We start from the raw sequence: 22714 nt of genomic DNA, 5'->3' as shown, positions 1-22714 counted from the left end.
TTCTTCTAATCTCGTTACATATCATATACGGAGACAAGTGAGGGGGCTGCTGCGAGCCCTTGGCGACGTAGGATGAAATGAAGAATTTTATAACGTAACATCATCATCATCTCCTACGCCTATTGACGCAAAAGGCCTCGGTTAAATTTCGCTAGTCCTCTCTACCTAGAGCTTTTAATTCAATACTTCTCCATTCATCGTTTCCTACTTTGCTCTTCATAGTCCTCAGCCATGTAGGCCTGGGTATTCCAACTCTTCTAGTGCCTTATAAAGGCCAGCTGAATGTTTGACGTAACCGGTAAGGCAAATAAGTTGTCTGAAAATTCCCCTTAAGGTAAATGCTGCTTCTTAAAAGTATAAACAATAAATATCAAAACACCTAGTTAAAAGTTTCTTCCTTACCAAATGGTCTTTGTGAAGCCAAAAATACGTATATCCAATTTTTGAAACAACGCCTACGATGATGTTTAAGGCAGGATTTTAACACAAAGCACTTGTAACCAAGACTAGAGCCTGCGAAGGAGTGCGGGCAGCGGGAGTAGCCTACCTAAGTGGCCAGTTGGCCAGACAATCTAAGTTTGTTGCTTTCCTGGACACAGAACGGCCACAGCTCAGACAACTGTTTGCCAGTTACAACTGCAAACCTCGATTTCAGGGAAGCATGGCTGCCGGCATTCCTCTTCATTGTCTCTAAACCTAGGAAAACTTTAGATTAAGGAATCCTGTCAGCTTTACTGTCTAGTGCATTCAACAGTCGGCGATACTTCGTACCAACGTTTACAGATGGAACGTCTGAATACCGTTAACAGTTGTTTTCTCTCTTCCAACACAATCACCTTTTTTTTTTTGCCGTTTTAACAAGGAATGAATTATTCAAAATTCAACATATGATACCATACGCAAATGAATAGCTTTGTTTCACTGGCCAAAGCATATTTATCTTTATATATGAAGAACATATGATTAACCCAGTAGTTGTTCTATTTTGTAGCTTACTAGTTTATCAGCACTACAACATACATGTCCATAATCAGAGGTTTTAGAGAATCCGGCTACATAACGCTTTCATTATAGTACAACTCAACCCTAGCTTTCCAAAACCCGGATAAAAGGGGAGTTCTTGCCATGTGGAACGAATCTCAACGGCACTAAACACGTAGCAAATTAGCAATGAGTTATAAAGCGAATGAAAAGCCAACATGGACATGCAGAATAAGCCTGCGGCCGAGTATCTAACTCACCTTTATTTTGGTTTTTAATCTGGGAAACAAAAGGCAAAAAATGCTCTCAATCATAGACGGCTAATTGGAGTTCATTTTGAACTCGCCAGCTTAGCCAAATCAGCATTTCACAGTTCGGTGATTGCCGGATTCAGTAAATGATGGAAATGTATGAACGAATAAATTTCAGTTTCGTTAGCTATTATCTTGAATGAGAAATATACCAATAGGTTATTTTTAAGTCAAGTTGAAATAGAGGTTTATTTAATGTATCTTATTCATTATGTGGATATTTAATTTCCAATTCCTCTCCACAGGTCTTGAAAAATGATTAACCTACAAATAAAAAGATGGGCACCGAGAGTAAAACTTCCAAAAGTATACAGGGAAAATAGATGAATTGATGATACAGGTAGATGGAAAGGTATTGGTGTCGTTTAGTGTATTATCTTTTTGGAGTCTTCGATGTAAAGAAACATGGTGACTTGTATTGCAAAACGACGGCTATGAAACTGTCATCTTCGTTATCAAATAAAAAAATAATAAGATAGATAAAATAATATATATATATATATATATATATATATATATATATATATATATATATATATATACAAACACACACACATATATATATATATATATATATATATATATATATATACATATATACAAATATACAAATATACATAAATATATATATACATATATATATATATATATATATATATATATATATATATATATATATATATATATATATATATATATGTGTGTGTGTGTGTGTGTGTGTGTGTGTGTGTGTGTGTGTGTGTGTATATATATATATATATATATATATATATATATATATATATATATATATATATATATATATATATATATATATATATAATTTTGTCCTTATCTGTTCATTAAAAAATCTCAATTATGAATCTAATTTTATATTTTCATATATACCCATTATTAGATCTTCGTACTCTATATTTCGTTGTAAGTTTGATAAGAAAAGTCTGATATAACTTGAGGGATGAGACAGAAAAAAATTATATCAATTCACGTTTCTTATATCTCACTTACCTTTTATATTTTTTCTATATCGGTAATCAAAACAAGAACTTACAACTCCTGTTTGTTTACATGTCACCTTCCAAATTGTATTTAGTGTAACGTGCTGCCCTCTGTACTTTAGTATTCTACCCATCTTGGTATGACAACACTGTGTGAATTTGCGTCAACGGGAGAATTCGCTTTCAAATGTGTGTTATTTGCGTGATAAATCGATCTTGAATTTGTTGAATGTTTTTCTTCTAAAGTATATCATGTTAAAGCCTTGATATTGTGTTGAAAGTGTTTGTGTTGGAGGAAGGATTTTTGCTTCGTGTGAAAAGAATGTAGGCTACAGTGCGCATCCTGATGGCAGCCCTCAACCAAATTCAGGTAGATAAATTTTCTTAAGTTTTAGCGATTTTCTTCATAACTAGGGAAACTGCATTCACGGAAATGCTTCTTACCTAAACTTTACAAGTAATTTCAGCATAATTATTTTTCCCGGTCATTTTTGACGTGTTTAACATGATTTTGACAATCTTTTTCATCATAAACTGTTCACAGAGTTTCTTTCGCTCCCTTCCATCTGCATGTTACAATTTACATCTTGTACTCTGCCCAGTAGAACCTGGCATCCTAAGCTAGGTTATGTCATATATTTTATGGAATTTTGATGGAGGATCCAGTGGTTGAATCCCCAATCCTAGTATCCTTGGTTAGGTTAGGATGTATCCCCGTAAAATGCCTTTGTTATCAATTTTACGTAATGTTAATATTTGGGATTCCTTCTGGACTGGTAGGATTTGCATTCTCGGGGTTTGGTGAATAAAGGAGCATTACTTTCAGATGTATCTCTGTAAATGACACTGGCTTGATTTATTAGAAAACGTGAGAGGGGTCAAGTGAAAACCCGGTGGTCAGGTAGGGCCTATCACTGTAGGTGATATTTGGTTAGGTTCCAGAACATATTACTGCAATGTATTTTACCAAAATTTAATGGGAGTGGGAGAGGTTTAGTAAGGTTAGAGAAACTCAGGTTACAATGACTACTGATAATGACCATTCACATATTTGATGCACATCTCTTAGTTTTTCCTGAACCAAAAATACTGGATTTCTTTTTGAGCGTTATGTGTAGGGGTAATAAGTAACTGAATTATTTCCATTGAATATCAGGGTAGTTCGAAAAACATGAAAATATATTAAAAACGCCATTTAAATGCTGAATCCAGTTATGACACTAAAAATTCTACTCGATTCGAGTTTGTATTTCAATGTTATCGCAGAATTTATTTTTTCAAGGACTTTTACTTGAAAATTGTAAGTAGAACTCTGCTCCACAGTCACGTCACTCTCAAACTGGGTTCTGGCAAGTGGAGATTGAGTTTTGTTGGAAAGTGTAATTGTCACTGTTGTGCAGCTCGGGACCCAAACAAGATTTGCTTCACATATAATGCAATGACGTGGTTTGATAGCGATAAAAACACAATTGTGTAGCGAGCCATTACAATCTGGTTTATTATTGTTGTATACGTGCTCACACAAGTGAAACTTAACTGCTTGCCTTCACGAATGCATGTACTGTTTATATCTCCCCCATAGCATCTATTTTACGTTTATTTTCAGAGATCATCATTACACAAATACACCGTACAATCAAGAGAGCATACACACATACAGTATATATATATATATATATATATATATATATATATATATATATATATATATATATATATATATATATATATATATTTATATATATACATATATATATATGTATATATTTATATATATATATTTATATTTATATATATATACATATATATACAGTAATACCTTAACATACGAGCATAATTCATTCCAAGGCTGAGCTCGTATGTCAAATTGCTCGTATCTCAAGTTAATCTTTCCCATCTAAAATAACTGAAAAAAAATATAATGCGTTCCCACCCTCTTAAAAACACCTAAATCAAGGATTTAACAATGGAAAAATACGTCTTTAATTGCTATGCTGTAGAGTATAAACATACTTTACATACACTCACAAAATGACGATAATGATTATTGTGATCTGCAATAAAATGTAGTTTCATTATGGCATTCTTAACTTTGAGACAGATAATAGCGGTTAATAGCGGTGTGTGCGAAGAAGGGAGGGAGGAAGGGTAGAAGAAAATTGGACGGTACCATATTTATACTGTTCCTTTTACATACTTAACGTAATACTTCAACTCAAAATTAATTCAACTAAACTTAGCTTACTAAGTTCAAAAGAAATTTATTCTTATATGCTTTTTTTAATAGATTTTATTTTTATTTTATTTTTTACTGCTCTTCACTTGTATTAGCCCTTTTTGCCTCACTTTCACTTTCATGTGCTGCAGCCTTTTAAAAAATGTTTACCTAAGCAGCTTTGTTTCTGTCTTGCTTTCAAAATATTGCGGAAATGAGTCAGGCAAGTGTCATTAAAAAAAGCTGAAACACAACCAATAGACAATTTATCAGGGTGTCTCTCTTCAACAAAATCAGAGACATCCTGCCACTCAGCCAATACTTCCTTAATCTCCCTTAAAGAAAGAAATTCCTGCTGTTCTACCTCCTCCTCGCTATCGAGGTCTTGCACCACCTCCGAATGTTGCATTGTCAGAAACTCGATCAACTAGAGCTCAATCACAAGTTGTTCTTGATGCTCTCCGACATTGTCATTGACATCTGCCTCCTCTACCTCCAGCCCCATGGACTTTCCTAGTGACACAATTTCTTCCAACACAAAGGGTTCGGGGTCAGGCTGCATATCAAACCCTTCGAAATCCCTTTCAGCTACAGAATCTTGTCACAATTTCTTCCAAGTTTCTTTGCATTTCACCCTTCCATGCCTCATTAATAATTTCCAAACAATTAACAATGTTAAAATGGTCCTTCCAAAATTCATGAAAGGTGAGGTTGGTGTTATCTATGACATCAAAGCATTTTTTGAACTAATGCTTTGTGTAGAGCTTCTTGAAATTTGAAATGACCTGTTGTTCCATGGGCTGGAGGAGTGGAGTATTGTTGAGCAAGAGATAGAGGACATTAATGAACTTAAATTTATCGAGAATGTCATCTTCAAGACCTGGAGGGTGGCCAGGGGTATTGTTTAAAATGAGAAGACATTTTAATGGCAGATTTTTTCTATCAAACACTTCTTGACTGCTGGACCAAAGGCTAGATTTACCCATTCTGTGAAGAAATGCTTTGTAACCCATGCCTTTGAATTAACTGGCCATATCACATAAAGCTTTTCTTTCAAGATCTTGTGACTCTTGAAAGCATTTGGATTTGTGGAGTGATACAGTACACCAACAGTGGCTTGATCTTGCGGTCACCGCTGGCACTAGCTCATAAGGCTAGAGTCAATCTAGCCTTCATGGGTTTATGGCCTGGTAGCTTCTCCTCTTCTGCCATGATGGATGTCCTCCGTGGCATCTTTTTCTGAAAAAAAGAAGTTTTGTCACACTTGAAGACTTGATGGGGAATGTAACCTTCAGCAACAATAAGTGAGGCAAAGCGTTTAACATACCCTTCCGTGGCTTTCACATCCAAACTCGCAGCTTTCCCATGTCTCACAACTGAGTGGATCCCAGTTTGCTTTTTAAAATTAACATGCCTCTCCATCTCGTCATTCGTTTTAGTCCTTAACATTATCATGATGGTTAGGCCTTTGAAAAGCTTTGTGCTCTAAATAAGAATGTACATATCTTCAATATACCCTCCTGTAATGGCGGGGTAACTCACTTACATGAACACCACGTTCATGTTTTTCGATAATTTCATGCTTCGCCTCTATCATCATCAGACACTTTTCCTTCTCACTGCCAATGTTTCCACTTGCTTTTTTTGGGATTAATCACTTATTATGATAAAATTTTACATATAAACGTTAAAATCACGTAAATAGTGCAAACAACATCGGAGATGCTTGGAGAGGCGTACAGCAGTCGGCGATCACTCAAAATGAACGAGTGATGCAGGCTTTAAGAGCTCCTAAAAACTCGGCCACCTAACATTCTGTAAGCATGCTCATATCCTAAGTTTGTGCTCGTATCTCAATGCAAAAATTTGCTCGACAGCTTGCTCGTATGTTGGAGCGCTCGTATGACAAAGTATTACAGGTGCGAAAAATGAGAATCGGCAATACTTTCTGCCCTAGGGTGGGTTAACTCCTAACGTACCAGCTCACTACCTGTTGCCTACACACGGTCGACTAACACATTAAGTAACTCACTGTAATACCTAAACACACGGTACACATAGTCTATATATTCATTATTACAGTAAAGTATGGTTTTTCGTATACAGTACTGTACAGTGATAATAATGATAAATTCATATCAATGTGTAATGCCTAATGGGATTAGAATCATGGTCGGGTAGGATTTATCATAAATGACAATTGCCATTTGAGTATAAGTTATGCCTTAGGTAATGATAAATCCATGTTAATGAGTTTTTGTTACTTAATATTAGAATATAGAATATATATATATATATATATATATATATATATATATATATATATATATATATATATATATATGTGTGTGTGTGTGTGTGTGTGTGTGCGTATATATATATATATATATATATATATATAATATATATATATATATATATATATATATATATATATATATATATATATATATATAATCATATTGTATGTAATGTAGGGCAAATGAACCAAGTTAGATGTGTACATTGTGGTCAATACTCATTATTCATGGGGAACCAACGTTCTTGGGAGAGAGGTGGTCAGAAAATTGTTAATACAGACGAAGTCAAATTACTTATTCCATCACAGAAACGAGTTACTAAACGAGGTATTTTTCCGAAACGTAGGTAGTATCTGTGCTTAGTGTAATCATTTTGAGGTATGTGGGTAACTATATTGAGTGTAATTATTTCATGGTTCCTTGTACTGATAATGTAATTTGTAAGGGACGTGGAGATTCGTGCTGAGTGAAGTCGTTTTGAGAGTTGGTATGTAGTTATTCGGAATAAGATTATTTTGAGGGCAAGTACTGTAGGTAACTATCCGAAGTATGCTGTGATTGTAATCCCGCCGGGGACTGTAGTAACGGCATTACAGTTATGGTTGTCTTCATCTTGAGTGTGCCGAGATATGCATTTGGGGCTCTCTAAAGGCTGTCTTGCTATTATTATTATTATTATTATTATTATTATTATTATTATTATTATTATTATTATTATCATTATCATTATTATTATCATTATCATTATTATTATCATTATTATCATTATTTTTATTATCATTATTAATACTATTATTATTATTATTGTTGTTGTTATTATCATTGTTATTATTATTGTAACTATTATTATTGTTGATGTTGTTATTATCATTATTATTATTATTATTGTTATTGTTATTATTATTATCATTATAACTATTATTAATAATAATAATAATAATAATAATAATAATAATAAATTCGTTTAATATAACCAAGAGTAAATCTGAACTTTGACGCAATAAAATGAAGAGCGCTATGCGATGGAATATCCGTGAAAGTAGACAGAGAGAGAGAGAGAGAGAGAGAGAGAGAGAGAGAGAGAGAGAGAGAGAGAGAGAGAGAGGGGTTGGTGAATATGTAAATTTTCGATTAATATAAACTGTCCAGTGGGGCCGAAATGAAATTGAAGAGCATGATAGCCTCCACATGACTCCCATTTGATAACATGCATATTTGTTGGCTATCCAAACTAGCCACTAGATATGTGCCCGCAAGCAAAGACTGTATATTTATTTGTGTATGTTTGTTCGTTTGTTTGTGTGTTTGCGTGAGTATATTTTACTCTCGAGACTAGATTATAAGACCAATACACTGGTCAGATGATGATCAAGGTCCGTATGAGCAAATTATTGATGATCAAGGTCCGTATGAGCACATTAATGATGATCAAGGTCCGTGTGAGCACATTAATGATGATCAAGGTCCGTGTGAGCACATTAATGATGATCAAGGTTCGTGTGAGCACATTAATGATGATTAAGGTCCGTGTGAGCAAATTAATGATGATCAAGGTCCGTGTGAGCACATTAATGATGATCAAGGTTCGTGTGAGCACATTAATGATGATCAAGGTCCTTATGAGCAAATTAATGATGATCAAGGTCCGTGTGAGCAAATTAATGATGATCAAGGTCCTTATGAGCAAATTAATGATGATCAAGGTCCGTGTGAGCACATTAATGATGATCAAGGTTCGTGTGAGCACATTAATGATGATCAAGGTCCGTGTGAGCAAATTAATGATGATCAAGGTCCTTATGAGCAAATTAATGAAGATCAAGGTCCGTGTGAGCAAATTAATGATGATCAAGGTCCTTATGAGCAAATTAATGATGATCAAGGTCCGTATGAGCAAATTAATGATGGCATTGCATTTTTTTTAGATTATACCAATCAAACCAAAATGAAACGACAAGTGGTTTGGCGAACGTCCTCACACAAACATACTCAAAAACGGAAACTCAAATGTATACACACACACACACACCCATTGACGCAAAGGACCTCTGTTAAATTTCGTTAGTTGTCTGTATCTTGAGCTTTTAAATTAATTCGTCTCTACTTATCATCTCTTACTTCACGGTTCATTGTCCGGTAGGCCTGGGTCTTCCAACTCTTTTAGTGCCTTGTGGAGCACAGTTAAACATTTGATGAACTAATCTCTCTTGGGGAGTGCAAAGATCATGCCCAAACCATCTCCATCTACCCAACCTCATGTGATATTTCATGCATTCTGATAAGTAAGCTTTGCAAGTCCTGTGGTGTTCTGCTAATAAGAGCAGTATCATCAGCATACTCTAAGTCAGCTAATTTCCTGTTACCAATCCAGTCTAATCCTCCTCTACCATCCCCAACTTTTCTATGTAATACAAAATCCATGAGTAGGATAAACAACATAGATAACAACACATTCCCTTGGAGTACTCTACTGTTCACTGGAAATTAATTTAATAGGACTCCACTAACATTAACTTGAAAGCGATTGTTTTAGTGGCGTCAACGTATTTCCTATAGGAATTTTCAGTTTCTTCAGATTCTTTGGCATAAGCCTTTGGTTAAATTCAGTTATTCTTTTTCATTTATTACTATCACCACAGCACTGTTTTTACAACAATTTCTTTATCAAACGGAATAATAAGCATCTGTGTTGTAGAGAAATACTGTCGTACCATATTAGTTTTGTTAGGTAATTATATCATGTCTCATAAACTATAATTTCAAAATAAATAATCGCAATTCTAGCTAAAATCTCATATAAAAAGGGAATGATAAAACTTTTGTCAGTCAGTAATCACTTGATACAGACAAAGTATTGTGAAAATTGAATTAGTGATCGGAATAATGAAAAAGAAAAAGATTAATAGTATCTTTAACCAAAGGTTTACGAGGAGAATCTGAAGAAACACTGAGCATGCGAAGATTCCTGTAGGAAACATGTTAACCCAACTAAGGCAGTCGAATGATGAAAATTACAGCAGAGAGAAGCAGTGTCCTAAAAGCATATACAGTAGTAAAAAAAAAAAAAAAAAAAAAAAAAAAACTAGGCATATAATGAGGTTTGAGAACTACGTTTATATGTTCGGTAAAAATTAGAAACAGGATATTCTATACTCAACGCAGTGAGAAATGACCGTTAGGAGAGGTCACCTGGTTTTAAAACGGATTCTCCCAATAATGCCATGTCTCCTTAGATCATCGGCTCTCTCTCCAACTACTTCCCTTTGTCTCTCTCTCTCTCTCTCTCTCTCTCTCTCTCTCTCTTCCTGTTCACGCTGTAGATAGGTGCCTTAGCTTGGCTATGAAAGTGGCCATATGACGAGCTTGAAGCAGGGAAACGGTCCATTGCGAGTGTGTGTTCATTTCACAGTGTGTTTAGCAGCAACGTCTGGCATATGAGCATGGGGGGGCCCCCCCGCTCTTATGGCACATATAGGATTGGGGAAACTCTTTATTTAGACAACACAATTTGAATTTTACCACAGTGGTTGGTGTGGAACAAAGTATAGAATAATTTAAATAATATCGGATAGAATTTTGGAAATACAACAATTTATATATATATATATATATGTGTGTGTATATATATATATATATATATACTGTATATGTATATATATATATGTATGTAAAGTATTTATATTTATATGTATATATATATATATATGTATATGTATAAATAATTAATAATATATATATATTATATATATATAAGAGAGAGAGAGAGAGAGAGAGAGAGAGAGAGAGATAGAGAGAGAGAGAGGGTTGGAGAAAGAAGGCAAGGTGGGTGATCTGTGGAGATATTGCTTAAGTGGGGGAATCCGTTTGAAACCAGGTGTCCTCCCCTGGTGACCGTTTCTTGCAGCCTGAGGTATAGTTGAAAAAAAAAATGGGAATACATCACGTGACTTCTAATTGTAAATAGAAAATAAACACTTGAAAAGTGCAGAAACGTTCCCGGGTTCCTTGCATATTTATTGTTGAATATTCTCTCTCTCTCTCTCTCTCTCTCTCTCTCTCTCTCTCTCTCTCTAGTAACATGCTTTGGCACAATTAACTAACCTTGAATAATAAGACCTCTCCTTTCAACGTAATGCTTGAAATCGCCGGCTTTCCTGTAACCGTTAAGCTTAATGATTTGACAAGGGAATCCAACCGCTCCTCCATAAACCAAAAGCTCTTACGTTGCACCGCTGTTTCATTAAAGCTCAGCCGGTTATATTTGAAGTTAAAATTCAGGACGCTAATACTGCCCGGAATCTTAACCCTAAAGAACATCCAATGGTTCAAATGATGTACAACGGACTATTATCTATTAAACCTTTTCGTATTAGCATTGGTTTTGAATACATTTAAAAGAAACTATATCAATAATTCTGGTGCTGTTGAATATATGCTTCTCAATTTTCATTAGAAAAAAAATACGGTTCCTGTCATGTTTTTAAACATCGCCTTACGTTTTATACTTCATCATTTCTGAACCGCAGCTACAGGATACCTTGCGGCTGCTATAGTTTAGCCGGACCAACCTCCCTCACCCAGCTCCTCATTCTCCTCATCCTTTGCTGTTTTGGGAAGTTGAGCATATTGGATAAAAACCCAATAAGGTACCATCGCCACACAAAGGCAAATAGGCGCAAAAGACTGGCAAAAAAAAAAAAGAAGAAAAAAAAAGCTTAAAGTTCAGGCGATCGGGGACGTGTGTGTGTGTGTGTGTGTGTGTGCGTAGGCGTTTCGGAGGAAAGCGAGAAGAAAATCTCTGAAACACAAATACAAGGGAATCTTCGTTCTTGTGCGTCCCCATTTCACTCAAATCTTGCTTTGAAATACGCGTCGTTACATGATTCCATCCGTCCCTGCCGGTTCCTTCCTTACGGCTGAACGAAATTCACGTTAGACCGAGAGAGCTCTGCTGGAGTGATTTGAAGAAAGATTAGCCGCGTATGAGACGGTATGAGGCGCACGTTATTACATTCTCCCCCGAACCCTCTCCTCCTCCTCTCCAGAAATTTCTCCTCACCCTTTCAAGATGGCGTGTTTATCGTCTCTTCCATCATACCCTCTGTAGCTCAGAAATATTCTTCAAGGTTGTGTGATAAAAGGGGCGTGCTACTTGTATTATTACATTTCCTTGCGATGAATCGTCAGATGATGGTTGAAAGCTACGTGGAAACTAAAAAAAAAAAAAAAAAATTAATTGGTCTGGTTATTTCTGATGTTGATTATTGCTTATTCTTTTCTTAGTTCATTAAATTTTATTCTAAATATTGTTGTGACGATAATAATTGATTTTACTTGTCATTATATCGTATCTGGTTTGATTATACTTTTCTACAGCACGAAATGCTAATGTTTACGTTTGCATTATTATTATTATTATTATTGTTGTTGTTGTTGTTGTTGTTTAAAGGCTGCTCATGAATGGCAGAGGCAAGGACATTGACATTGCCTTATCAAGCAGGACAATGCGCTACAGACTGATCATATATACATATGATCAGCTCTCAAGTCCACTCTCCACACAAGCTAGGACCAAGAAGGGCCAGGCAATGGCTGCTAATGCCTCAGCAGATAGACCAATAGGTTCCCCGAAACCTTCCATCCTTAGTTCACAAGGATGGTGAGGTTGCAGCGACCAAAGGAACTAACGAGTTTGAGCACAACTCTAACCTCAGGACGTTGTTGTTATTTACATGAAATTTTATGAAATTAGTCTGAAAATTAGTTCTAGTATGAATACAAGTTACGTTATTATCTTTTATAGCTTCGCTCTTTAATTAAAGGCAAATGTATATTCATGAATATATATATATATATGAATATTATTATTATTATTATTATTATTATTATTATTATTATTATTATTATTATTATTATTATTATTATTATTATTACTTGTATATGCATCAATTCTCATGAAGGATAAAAGCGAATAACACAGAGTTTCTCAGGGTTCGAGGGGAGGCCAACGTACTAATCTTGGTCTTTTGCTTACACATATGAAACAGTCTTGTCTGTGAATTTTATTCCACATGAATTTCATGGCAGATTCAGCAATAAAAAGGCCATTGTCCTACTTGATAGTGCAATGTCACTATCCTTTCCTCTGCCATTCATGAGTAGCCTTTAAACCTTAAACAACTACAACAACAACAATAATGATAATAAGAATAAAAATATTGATAATATATATATATATATATATATATATATTTATATGTATGTATGTATGAATATGTATATACAGTATATATGTATTATATATATATATATATATATATATTATATATATATATCTATATATACAGTATATGTTATATATGCATGTATTATACATATATACAATATATATATATATATATATAATATATATATATGTGTATATATATATATATACAGTGTATATATGTATATATATATAAATATATATGAATATATGTGTATATCTGTATGTATGTATATATACAGGTATATATATGTATATATATATATATATATATATATAAATAAATATAAATATAACTCCTCTCGTTCCTTACCTAGAAATTGAATTTTTTATCGTTCCTTTATTGTTTGTTTAACACCGTTTGAAACCTATTGCATCGGTGTATCCTTTATTGATTATATTTTGGATAAATTTCAGAAAATTCTATTTAAGTGATTCGTACTCTGTCACACGTATTTGTTGCTCCTCTTTTTGGTCTGATCAGGAAATCAATAAAAGTAATCATTTGATACAACAAGAAAACTTTCCGCATCTTTTGCAGTTTATCTCCACTGACGCCAGGTAGCAAATTTGCATGCACTAGTCAGAACAAAAATCGACCTGGGAACAGATTCCTATCTCGTCTGTTCTTGACTTTATAATGATTATCGTTAATAATTGGAAGGCTTATCATGGTATTGGACTTAACTCTGTACTCTAAACATGATTAGAGAGAGAGAGAGAGAGAGAGAGAGAGAGAGAGAGAGATAGAGAGATATACTTGTTTGCAGGACATATGCGTACCTTAGCCTTATGTTTTCCGTGTCTTATTTGAAAGAGAGAGAGAGAGAGAGAGAGAGAGAGAGAGAGAGAGTGATATTCTTGTTTGCAGGACATATGCGTACCTTAGCCTTATGTTTTCCATGTCTTATTTGCGAGAGAGAGAGAGAGAGAGAGAGAGAGATATTCTTGTTTGCAGGATATATCTGTACCTTAGCCTTATGTTTTCCGTGTCTTATTTGAGAGAGAGAGAGAGAGAGAGAGAGGGAGAGAGAGAGAGAGAGAGAGAGAGAGAGAGAGAGATATTCTTGTTTGCAGGATATATCTGTACCTTAGCCTTATGTTTTCCGTGTCTTATTTGAGAGAGAGAGAGAGAGAGAGAGAGAGAGATTCTTGTTTGCAGGACATATCCGTATCTTAACCTTATGTTTTCCATGTCTTATTTCAGAGAGAGAGAGAGAGAGAGAGTGATATTCTTGTTTGCAGGACATATGCATACCTTAGCCTTATGTTTTCCATGTCTTGTTTGAGAGAGAGAGAGAGAGAGAGAGAGAGAGAGAGTTTATTTGCTGGACACAATCCTCCATATGTCTACTATTGCATTTTGGTTAGTATTATGGAGAGCAGGAGTCTGGGCTGAGTAATTATGGTCAAGGGGCAGTTATTTTGAAAGCAATTATTTTCTATTCATAAAATCCCGCATTGCATATTTGCAGTTTTATGTTTCTATGTTGATGCCTCTGATGATTGAATTTAGAGGAGGCAAGTTTTTTTCCATTGGATAAACATATTTTAATGAGACTTAGGGAATAAATTCATCAGTTGATTATCCCCACTTAATGAACTTTTGGTTGATAACAATATGTTGCCACTGAGACCAGTAGGCGTTTTACTTTTTAGCTAATGTTTTTTCCTTTGTTTTTAAAGTATCGATTCAATTCGGGAAAAAAATCTCCAGAAGGGTTGATGGAAAAAGCATGTTGCTTTAGGTTAGAAAATCGTTTTCAAATTTACGGTTGGATTTTAAATATCTTTTTGACTAATTTGATTAGATGTATTATCAAAGGGTCGGATTGCTGAAGGATTTCATAGTCTGGGAGCTAATTCATAAGGATTTACATAGAATTAATCTCTTCATTGAAACCTAAGAGACATACAAAGGATGTAGCATAGCTAGGCTGGGGTATACTCCACTGAGAACTAATTTTTCTAATTTTTGTTTCTATTTCAATCTCTCAGCTGGTTTTACATGTGTGCATTCTGATCTATTGAAGCTAATAAGTTAATAAGGATACAAGCAATATGCTAATTATAATATTAAATGCTTTCGTCTAACAACAATCTCTGATTCACTTTTCGAGTCAACTGTCAAAGAAATATGTTTATTTATCTGTGGATGGATAGATAGATAGATATCTAGATATCTATACAAACCGATAGATTGGTAGCAGTCTTACTAAAAGTAATTTTATCTCTCTCTCTCTCTCTCTCTCTCTCTCTCTCCGAAATAAGACATGGAAAACATAAGGCTAAGGTACGGATATATCCTGCAAACAAAAATATCTCTCTCTCTCTCTCTCTCTCTCTCTCTCTCTCTCTCAAATGAGACATGGAAGACATAAGGCTAAGGTATGGATATATCCTGCAAACAAAAATATTACTCTCTCTCTCTCTCTCTCTCTCTCTCTCTCTCTCAAATGAGACATGGAAGACATAAGGCTAAGGTATGGATATATCCTGCAAACAAGAATATCACTCTCTCTCTCTCTCTCTCTCTCTCTCTCTCTGAAATAAGACATGGAAAACATAAGGCTAAGGTACGGATATATCCTGCCAACAAGAATATCACTCTCTCTCTCTCTCTCTCTCTCTCTCTCTTACATAAGACATGGAAAACATAAGACTAAGATACGGATATATGGTGCAAACAAGAATCTCTCTCTCTCTCTCTCTCTCTCTCTCTCTCTCTCTCTTTCCAATTTCGTTATGCCTTGCTGAGCGGATAAGATGAATTCACTCCTGGATTGTTACATGCAAAATAAAAAAACATAGCTTATAGTATGGCTTGTAATTCAGCTATCTACCTCTGAAGCATATGAGAATACTGTCAGTAATAAAACCTATAAGCTGAACGGAAACTGTAATTTCGATTTTCTTATACTTCATCATATTATCCGGGATGATCTTAATGCTATAATCTAGTATAATATGCTGGCTTCTTCAAGGTTAACGAACTTCTTTTTTGTTTTTGTTTTTTATGAGGATGGAATTAAGATGGGGTTTACTTGTTTTAATTACTTTCTTATAATCTAACTAAGCTATGTAGGTCAAACAATTCTCCCAATTTCTGTCTTTCCTTTAACACTCCTATATATAAAGTGTTTATTTATTAACAATATACAGTAGATATCTATCCAGACACTTCTCAAATCTAGAAATACTTTTAGTTTCATAACGTTAACGACAGTATTCAACAATAACACCTTTAAAGCATGTTTTTTTCTGTACCCAGAGCCTTAAAATTTAAAAGGTACCTGAGACTCAGCTTAAGATTCTCTCTCTCTCTCTCTCTCTCTCTCTCTCTCTCTCTCTCTCTACTTTCCTCTTGGTGTCTATGTAAACATGAGGCTAACAAAATACGACGACCAGACTCCAAATGCTGGCAGTACGGTTCTCTTCTCGCCCATCGATAATGTAAACAATGTTGTACATGCGTGGGGTGGTTACCATAGCAACAGGACGCTTTGCACACAACTGCCGTCTCTCCCTTATTCGACTCCAATAACTACTCCATGGACATATTTTTTTTTTCTCAGAAGGGGATTTGCGTGGTTTGGCATAATTGCGTCGGAGGTCATGAAAATGATTAGATAATTACGATGTATTTACTTTCAAAACTACAGAATGAAAACTTTGTATCATTGTATACTTTGCTGTGCAGTCTGCGATCAAATGATATTTGTGCTTGCATATGGGTAATTTTATGTTATACAGATAAAAACAAATAAAAAGCTTTGATGAAAGAGAAACGAGCCCTTTCTTTGGGTATTTTTTTTTTATTTGATTAGTATAGCCATAGTTGCTTTATTTTAAAGTGTACTTTACTATATGTAAACAATTTAAAATGGACCTCATCCAAAGCTTACAAGTTGTGACAGCAATGTTAAGTAAATCAACAGAAAAAATTAACTTTCACGAAGAGAGTTCTTGCCAACCAACTCGTCTCTGAAAAAAAGTCTAAAATCTAACTGACATTCATAAAAAAATAAGTGAAGTATGTCAGAAGATTTTTCCTCGTAAGTGGCGATAAAACCACGTTCTAAACTTCTTGATTATGACTTTGGGTACACACGAGGCAAAGAATCCAAAAGTTTAGAAGTCAAGGGTTGTCATAACTCTCCAAGTTTGGGGTTCACCGTTATTTATATTTCATTTTGAAGAAACCCCGGCCAGATATGGGGATGATTTCTCAGTTTTAGATCCGTTTGCTTAACGGGAAGACCTGAATCTCGGTGGGTTTTGGAAGTTGTGAATATCCCGAGAGAAGATGGAAGTTGCAGTTGAGGTTCTTTAAAGGTTTAATGGTTTTAAAGGTCGATCATGAATGGCCTAGGCAAGGGGCAGAGATATTGTCCTATCTAGCAGGATAATGCCCCAGAGACAGACCATACATCATATGATCAGCGCCCAAGCCCGCCTCCATCAAAGCTTGGACTAAGGAGGGTCAGGCAATGGCTGCTGATGACTCAGCAGATAGACCTATAGGCTCCCCCAAACCCACCATCCTTAGCTCACAAGGATGATGAGGTTGCAGCGACCAAAGAAACTAACGGGTTTAAGTGGGACTCGTAACCCAGTCTGGCGTTCACATGTCAGGGACGTTATCACATTGGCCACCACAACCCTATGTGATGTATGAGGAAATATTAGTAAAATTGAATGTTAAAGTTCAGGGAATCTTATAAAAAAAAGGGAGGTGAAAGACTTGAATTATTAACATAATAAGAAAGAGGAAAGATAATGAAGTTAAGTACGATATTTATACGGATATTTGTGGAATTTTGGTCTCGAGGAATATAGTGTAAACTCAAAGAATCTCGGTATGAAATAATTTGTAAAACAGAAGGAATATTTAACAGATTACGAATATGTAAACAAGACGCAGGAATCTACAGGACTAGAACACGTTGCTCCTCTATTTAGTTATTGACCACTGTGAGGCTGTTTTTTTTTTTTATTTTATTTTTTTTTTATTTTATCCTAACCCTTTCTAGACCAGAGGTAAATTTGATCTTTGCATGTGCAAAAACTCTGCATGTAAAGGGATAACTATTCATAATATATCTCAAATCGTACACATAAGAGTTCGAATGGAAGAAAAAAAATAGAAATGATATTTAAAGACTAGCAATTGGAAATGTTTTTGATCGTTTGAAGCAGTACCGCAAGTACTAGAAGTGTAAGTGTGCATGTATGTTATTTCTTTACTCTTTGGGATGACTAAAATTGTACATAGTCAGATGATATACTGAAGGTGTCTTGAGGAGGTTTATAAAGATTCAAGAACTTGAGAGAGAGAGAGAGAGAGAGAGAGAGAGAGAGAGAGAATGGTTATGAAAAGTATTTAGAAGAATATGAAGATTTTAACTTTGAAAAATAAGGTGATTTATGGAAATATATATATATATATATATATATATATTGTATATATATGTATATATATGTATGTATGTATATATATAGATATATATATGTATATATATAGATATATATATATGTATATATAGATATATATATATATATATATGCGGGTAGTTGAAAAGCGAAATTATTTTAGAGCACATAGGTTTTGAACGACTTAATTATACATCTAGAATTTGAAGGAGTCGATAATTTGATAGAATAAATTACGTTTAAAGAATTAGTGGCCAAAAATTTTATAAATTGGGAATAAGTATTAAAATGATGCAGAAAACCTCAGAAAGTTAAGGAAATGGAGAAAATCTAAATAATATTAAACACTCAAAGGAAAAATTAAGGGTTGTTGTGGCCTGATTGGTAACGTCTCTGCCTGGTGTCCCGCTCAGTCTCGATATTGCCATTAGTGTCTGTAACCTTACCACCCTTGTGAACTAAGGCTGGGGGGTTAGGGGGAGACTCTAGGTCTATTTGCTGAGTCATCAGCAGCCATTGCCTGGCCCTCCCTGGTCCTAGCTTTGATGGAGAGGGGTGTTTGGCGCTGATCATATATATATATATATACATATATATATATATATTTATATGTATATATATATGTTTATATATATATTTATATATATGTATATATATATATATACATATATATATATATATATATATATATGGTCAGTGTTTAGGACATTGTCCTGCTCGATAGGGCAATGTCACTGTCCCTTGACTCTGCCATTCATGAGCGGCATTTATAGCCTTTATAGTAGTGATATCATCCACAGGTAATTAAAATTTAATGAGAAATTAATAAAAAGCTTACAGTCAGTTTTATTACATTAATTCCGATTATAGAAAACATGCCCGTGGTGACATTGTCGGTAACAGGTAGAATGTGTAAAGGGCCTATGACAGAATTAATAAAAGTAGAAGGGTTTCCTCCCTTTAATTCTCGACCCTCGTTGTTGACAATATCCTATTAGTTATTTGATGTTGTTGACAGGGAAAACTTTTTTTTTAGGGTAATGGTGTTGGGGGGGGGGGAGAGTGGAGATGCTGGCTTCCAAAAAGCTTACTCGTATAGTCTACCTATTATATGTCTTACCACTCATACACAAACATCATCAACATCATCATCATCATCGTCATCTCCTCCCACGCCTAGTGACGCAAAGAGTCTCGGTTAGATATCGCCATTCGTCTCTATCTTGTGCTTTTAAATCATTATTTCTCCACTCATCATCTACTTCACGCTTCACACTCCTGAGCCATGTAGGCCTGGGTCCTCCAACTCTTCTAGTGCCTTGTGGAGTCCAGTTGAAACTTTGGTGAACTATTCTCTCTTGGGGAGTGCGAGGAGCATGCCCAAACCATCTCCATACACTGGTATATATATATATATATGTGTGTGTGTTTATATATATATATATATATATATTATATGTGTGTTTATATATATATGTGTTATATATATATATATATATATATATATACAATATTCACTATTCCAAAATTAAGGTATTTTACATAAATGAGCACTTATACAGTATATATTGCATGCAAGAGTATTAGCACATAATTTTTAAACATTAATTTTGAAATTTTCTAATTAATATGCGTAACGAGCAAGGCTACCACTCACATCAGGTAAAAAAAAGGGTATTTTATCAAAATTATTAACTTAAAATCTTGCAATCTGACAAGGGTCTTTATCGCTGGTATTCTTCTCACTGCCATCCTCCATAAAAGTCTAGTTACTTTGATGGTTTCTCTAATGCAATAAAGGAAATTACAAGTATAATGCTCTGTAATTGCTAAATACTTCAGCGGATTCGCTGAAAGAAGAAACGCCTCCGTTTTCTGTCCCGAATATTACTCTCTCTCTCTCTCTCTCTCTCTCTCTCTCTCTCTCTAGGTGCTTCTGTTACCTTGACCGTCTTCCAGCTTCGGGCATTTCACACGTTTTCTATGTTCGAAGATACCCCAGAAATTCCAGTATTATAAAAATGTTAGGTCTTCATAGGAGGTTATGATTTATTACATTCTCTCTCTCTCTCTCTCTCTCTCTCTCTCTCTCTCTCTCTGAGTGCTTCTGTTACCTTGACTGTCTTCCAGCTTAGGGGCATTTCACACGTTTACTATGTTCGAAGATACATACCCCAGAAATTCCAGTAGTATAAAAATGTTAGGTCTTCATAGGAGGCTATGATTTATTACTCTCTCTCTCTCTCTCTCTCTCTCTCTCTCTCTCTCTAGGTACTTCTGTTACCTTGACCGTCTTCCAGCTTCGGGGCATTTCACACGTTTTCTATGTTCGAAGATACATACCCCAGAAATTCCAGTATTATAAAAATGTTAGGTTTTCATAGGAGGTTATGATTTATTACATTCTCTCTCTCTCTCTCTCTCTCTCTCTCTCTCTCTCTCTCTCTCTACTTGCAGAGCTTTAAAAAGTTCAGAGAGAGAGAGAGAGAGAGAGAGAGAGAGAGAGATTTTAAACCAGCATAAAGCATGGTATTTACGATAGTTCTTTGCAGCATCCGGTTCTTGTTTACTTAAAAGCAGTCTTCAGATAAATTCCCTAAATCTACTATAATTTGTAGGAATTGGATTAGCTTCGGATCATAGATTCCCACTGAGCGCTAAGACGGCACATCCATTGATCTAGATTTCTACTGAATCTTATGACAGAGGCTCGGTGTGCCTTTGGCTGTTGAGAATTCAAGAGATAATGGTTACTTGTTTATTCTAGATCTGGCCTTGCTGCTGCTAGATCCGCTTGGGAGTTACCAGTGTTGAGTCATCAGCAGCCAGATCAGAAATACGTTTGGTGCTTTAAGTTGGGTGGTGATTATTATTATTATTATTATTATTATTATTATTATTATTATTATTATTATTATTATTATTATTATTATTATTATTATTATTATTATTGTGGGAGGTGACCCTCTTTTAGGCAGGTTGAGTTAAAAATAATGGCTGCATCGGCAGAGTTTATTTTCTTATCCAATTTTTCTATTTTCCGGATAATTCTCTTCTCTAGAGCGCTGCAATCAGCCAGCAGACTTGAAAAATTCATCAGGCAGGTGAATGACAAAATCGGGAAGACTTTTCAAGTATATTCTCACAAAATACAAGTTTTTACTATTTTGTACCAAAAGTTTTACTTGTATTTTGTGAGAATATACTTGAAAAGTCTTCCCGATTTTGTCATTCACCTGACTGATGAATTTTTCAAGTCTGCTGGCTGATTGCAGCGCTCTAGAGAAGAGAATTATCCGGAAAATAGAAAAATTGGATAAGAAAATAAACTCTGCCGATGCAGCCATTACTTTTAACTCAACCTATTATTATTATTATTATTATTATTATTATTATTATTATTATTATTATTATTATTATTATTACTTGCTAAGCTCCAAGTGAGGAGAGGAAACAAGGAAAAAAATAGTTTAGGAACAATAACAATATTAAAATAAATAATTCCTATATAAACTATAAAAACTTTAACAAAACAAGAGGAAGAGAAATTAGATAGAGTAGTGTGCCCGAGTGTATCCTCAAGCAAAAGAACTGTAACTCAAGACAGTGGAAGACCATGGTGAAGAGGCTATAGCACTATCCAAGACTAGAGAACATTGGTTTAATTTTTGAGTGTCCTTTTCTTAGAAGAGCAGCTTACCATATCTAAAGAGTGCCTTCTACCATTACCAAGAGGAAAGTGGCCACTGATTAATTACAGTGCAGTAGTTAACCTCTTTGGCGAAGAAGAATTGTTTGTTAATTTCAGTGTTGACAGGTGTATGAGGACAGAAGAGAACATGTAAAGAAGAGAACATGTAAAGAGTAGGCCTGACTATTCGGTGTATGTGTAGGTGATGGGAAAGTGCACCGTAACCAGAAAGAAGGATCCAATGAAGTACTGTCTGGCCAGTCCAAGTACCCATAACTCTCTAGCTGTAGTATCCCAACGGGTGGCTGGTGCCCTGGCCAACCTACTAGCAGCATTCAGCCAATAGTGAATTTTTTTTTCATTCCTGTCCAACAATACAATGAAAACCAAAAGTTAAGTGAGTACACTTCAAATCATCACAATCTCATTAAAATACTTGTTCCCTCTGTAACTTTGACTAATTGCTCAGAAATTGTTCATACTCTGTTGTAATACTTTCTAAGAAGCAGCAGGAAGAACA

General features: G+C 34.9%; 1 protein-coding gene across 1 annotated transcript; it reads left to right on the top strand.

Moving 5' to 3' along the window:
* Window positions 1-8166: 8166 nt before the first annotated feature.
* On the top strand, window positions 8167-8730 carry LOC137630302 (uncharacterized). Its single transcript, XM_068361746.1, has one exon. The coding sequence runs from the start codon at window positions 8167-8169 to the stop codon at window positions 8728-8730; it is 564 nt and encodes a 187-aa protein (XP_068217847.1).
* The last annotated feature ends 13984 nt before the right edge of the window (window positions 8731-22714 follow it).

Source organism: Palaemon carinicauda, chromosome 38, assembly GCF_036898095.1.
Source record: "Palaemon carinicauda isolate YSFRI2023 chromosome 38, ASM3689809v2, whole genome shotgun sequence".
Lineage (NCBI taxonomy): Eukaryota > Metazoa > Arthropoda > Malacostraca > Decapoda > Palaemonidae > Palaemon > Palaemon carinicauda.
The sequence above is the reverse complement of the archived record's forward strand: the minus strand, read 5'-3'. Positions and strand labels throughout refer to the sequence as shown.

What these genes read in the sequence shown, in the direction of transcription:
- LOC137630302 (XM_068361746.1), top strand. Translation starts at nt 8,167, where the DNA reads ATGATGATCAAGGTCCGTATGAGCAAATTATTGATGATCAAGGTCCGT.